The sequence below is a fragment of the Bison bison genome, unplaced genomic scaffold (assembly GCF_000754665.1).
Source record: "Bison bison bison isolate TAMUID 2011002044 unplaced genomic scaffold, Bison_UMD1.0 scf7180017864034, whole genome shotgun sequence".
Classification (NCBI taxonomy): domain Eukaryota; kingdom Metazoa; phylum Chordata; class Mammalia; order Artiodactyla; family Bovidae; genus Bison; species Bison bison.
This window is the reverse complement of record NW_011494606.1, coordinates 3865889-3867514: the sequence shown is the minus strand read 5'-3', so window position 1 is coordinate 3867514 and position 1626 is coordinate 3865889. Positions and strand designations below refer to the sequence as shown.

The following is a 1626-nucleotide window of genomic DNA, read 5'->3' as shown; positions in this document are numbered from 1 at the left end:
GGCTGTGAGGGCCCAGTTTTCAAGCGCTGGCGAGCGCGGCCTCCGGGGGCGCAAGGCAGCAGCAGCAGTGGCGACCAAACGGGTGTTGGAGTTGGCGGCGGCCATGGAGGGCCTGGCTGGCTATGTTTACAAGGCGGCCAGCGAGGGCAAGGTTCTGACTCTGGCCGCCTTGCTTCTCAACCGGTCTGAAAGCGACATCCGCTATTTGCTTGGCTATGTCAGCCAGCAGGGAGGGCAGCGGTCCACGCCCCTCATCATCGCAGCTCGCAATGGGCACGCTAAGGTGGTGCGCTTGCTGTTAGAACATTACCGGGTGCAGACTCAGCAAACTGGCACCGTCCGCTTCGACGGGTAGGTACACCCCAGCTCCTGCCTCCTCTCTAACGCATGCGAACCTACCACCTCATGGATCTTCCCGTCCCACTCTTTAACTTCATGGAGGTATCACTTCTCCCATTTTTGCATCTCCTGCCCTGCCGCATTAATAACCACTTCATCTTCTAGGGCGGATACTCCATTCCATGTTTTGCTGCCCATCCTTATCGCCGCTACCCCTTATTCCCTCTATAGGTAAATAGCCACACCCTCTGTCTTAATATCTAATAGGTATTCTGCAGTATTCTTGCTTGGGAAATCCCATGGACAGAGGAGCCTGGCGGGCTCCAGTGAATGGGGTCGCAAATAGTTGGACACGACTGAGCACGCAGGCAAAAACCAGTGCTCTGCTAGATGGTGTATGAACAAGCAGTATGGAGGAGCTAGCGGCGTTTCAGGTTTTCCCTCTGTCAGGCCTGGGGTTGTAACCGAGATCAGAAATTAACAAGGTCAGCAACTGACATTGGAAACCTCTGATTGATGAATTATTTGACCGTCCAATTTTTAGCTCTTCGAGTGTCTGATAAAGCCCTTAGTTGGTTATGGGACCTTAATGTCAAAATAAGCCCCTAGAACCAGCAGCAGCTTCAGCCTCTTGGCGGATTGTCACGCAGCCAGACATCCCCAGCCATGATTCTGACTTACACATTGCTGGGAAGAGAGATGTTGGCTGCGAAAATAGCATAGGACCTGGTGTAGAACATGATGCCATTTTAAAATTACTGTTATCCCATCATCTTCTGGGGAAGCTTGATAATTTACTGTTATTCCACGTGGGGAGTGCAAAAATGCATATTGTCATAGTTAAAATTTGCCATTTAGGTTGAATTGTACATATTTTGAGGTGTCATATTGTTGAATGCAGAATTGTCAGGTTTGACATCTTTTCTGTGTGGATGGTTATAACCTGTTTCACAGATTACAATTTCATGGAGATTTTACTTCATTGATTGCATTTGTTTTTGTTGACTTGTGTCAGTAGGTAAGCTCTTCTAGCGTTTTCTTCTTTTGAGGTAGATGTGATCCAAGCGTAAAGATACGTATCTTTAGTTTTGATAATTGAATACGGCTTGGATAAAACCTGATTGAAAAAAACAATTCTTCTTTGAGTTGACTAGGGCATTGTTGAATTTTGATTGATTTTTTTTTTAAGTTGAAATAAGAAGAGCTTTTTCTTCTGTTTCAGATGAGAGGAAAATAGTTCCAGAGTATTACATTTTACTGAAATGATATCCTGTGAGTGGTGGTTAA

The 1626-nt window shown here is 46.4% G+C and overlaps 1 protein-coding gene across 1 annotated transcript in view; it reads left to right on the top strand.

Annotated features, from left to right (window-relative positions):
* The first annotated feature begins 6 nt into the window (after nucleotides 1-6).
* Nucleotides 7-1626, top strand: part of FEM1B (fem-1 homolog b (C. elegans)) — a 16876-nt gene continuing 15256 nt past the window's right edge. The window contains exon 1 of the mRNA XM_010834509.1: nucleotides 7-351. Coding sequence (XP_010832811.1) covers nucleotides 104-351 — 248 coding nt within the window. The 5' untranslated portion in view covers nucleotides 7-103. The remainder of the gene's footprint in view (nucleotides 352-1626) is intronic.